The sequence below is a fragment of the Monoraphidium neglectum genome, assembly GCF_000611645.1.
Source record: "Monoraphidium neglectum strain SAG 48.87 unplaced genomic scaffold scaffold02661, whole genome shotgun sequence".
Taxonomy (NCBI): domain Eukaryota; kingdom Viridiplantae; phylum Chlorophyta; class Chlorophyceae; order Sphaeropleales; family Selenastraceae; genus Monoraphidium; species Monoraphidium neglectum.
In genome coordinates, this window is record NW_014010967.1 from 8,469 (window position 1) to 9,601 (window position 1,133).

At 66.1% G+C, this 1,133-nt stretch overlaps 1 protein-coding gene across 1 annotated transcript in view; it reads left to right on the top strand.

Annotated features, from left to right (window-relative positions):
• MNEG_11260 (hypothetical protein) overlaps nt 1–187 on the top strand; it is a gene marked incomplete at both ends in the record, with an annotated part of 1,088 nt that extends 901 nt beyond the window's left edge. Inside the window, one exon of the mRNA XM_014040270.1 lies at nt 15–187. Within this exon, the coding sequence (XP_013895724.1) occupies nt 15–187 (173 nt within the window). The remainder of the gene's footprint in view (nt 1–14) is intronic.
• Between the last annotated feature and the right edge of the window lie 946 nt (nt 188–1,133).

Consider the following 1,133-nt stretch of genomic DNA (forward strand, 5'->3'; position numbering starts at 1 on the left):
CCCCCGCCCCGCAGATAGCCCGCCGCCTGCCGCCGGCCGGCGACGCGTTTGACTCTTTGACCGAGGGCCAGCGCGGCGCGTGGACGCACGACCTGCGGCTCAGCGCGGCGGAGACGCTGGCGGCGCTGGCGGCGCCCAAAGTCAGCGTGACCGTCGACGTAAAGCTGGTCGGGTTCGACGGGGAGGGGTGAGTGCGCGGCTGCGGGGTCCCGCCATTTGGCACGTTTCTGGTCCCCTGACAGTGGCGCAGGTTCAATTGCCCCCAAATGCGATGCGTTTTTTTGTGTTCTGCAGTCGCATGCAAGTGCCCCGGCAGTTGCTGTTTTGTTGGTGCCCGTGGTTGCGATCGCGGAGCGCCATGGTTGCGCATCTTGAAGATCCCAAGGTTTGGGAGTGTGGGGTGGCGTGCAGCGGTTGCCGTTGACGGGATGGAGCCGTGCTGGTGGCTGCAGCTGGTTTCGTGTGTGCCTCTTGCGGCAGCTGCCGAGAAGCTGCCATGTTCATGTGTCGGTACGAGTCTGGCGTCATCACATACAATCCACATTTGACCAATGGGTGTGCGGCCCCTCCTCCTCTCGTCCCCCCAGCAACGAGCACCTCATGGTGGACCATCGGGACCTGTCAGCCCACCTCAGATCACTCTCGGAGGAGATCGAGGCCGTAGCGCTGCACCCGGCACCCAACCGCCTGGTGCGGACCCCGCCCGGCCCGGCCCCGCCGCGCCCGCGGACGGGCTTGATTCGTCGGGCCGGCCGTGGCCCCACCTACTCTTGCAGCAAGGAAGCGGTGGGGCCGCTGGGTCCTCAGGCGGCTCGCCAGCACGGCCCCTGGACCGGAGGCACTCCGCCCTTTTGCCTTGCAATCGTAATCGTAATGTGGCCGGGCCGCATGGCGAACCCAGGGCGCAACACGGTCTCCTCGCCGCTCTTCTCCCCTTGGATCACCAACGGCCCCGGTGACTGAGCCCCGCAATACCCAGCCCCAAACTCCTCCCCCTCCACGGCACCCCCGCCCCACCACCCACACACCCCCAGTTGGTAAAGCCATCTGTTGAGTTCAGGGTGCACCCGGCCTACTTCAAGCTCATAGGCAACATCAACGCCGCGCTGACGTCAACGATTGCCTCCACACAC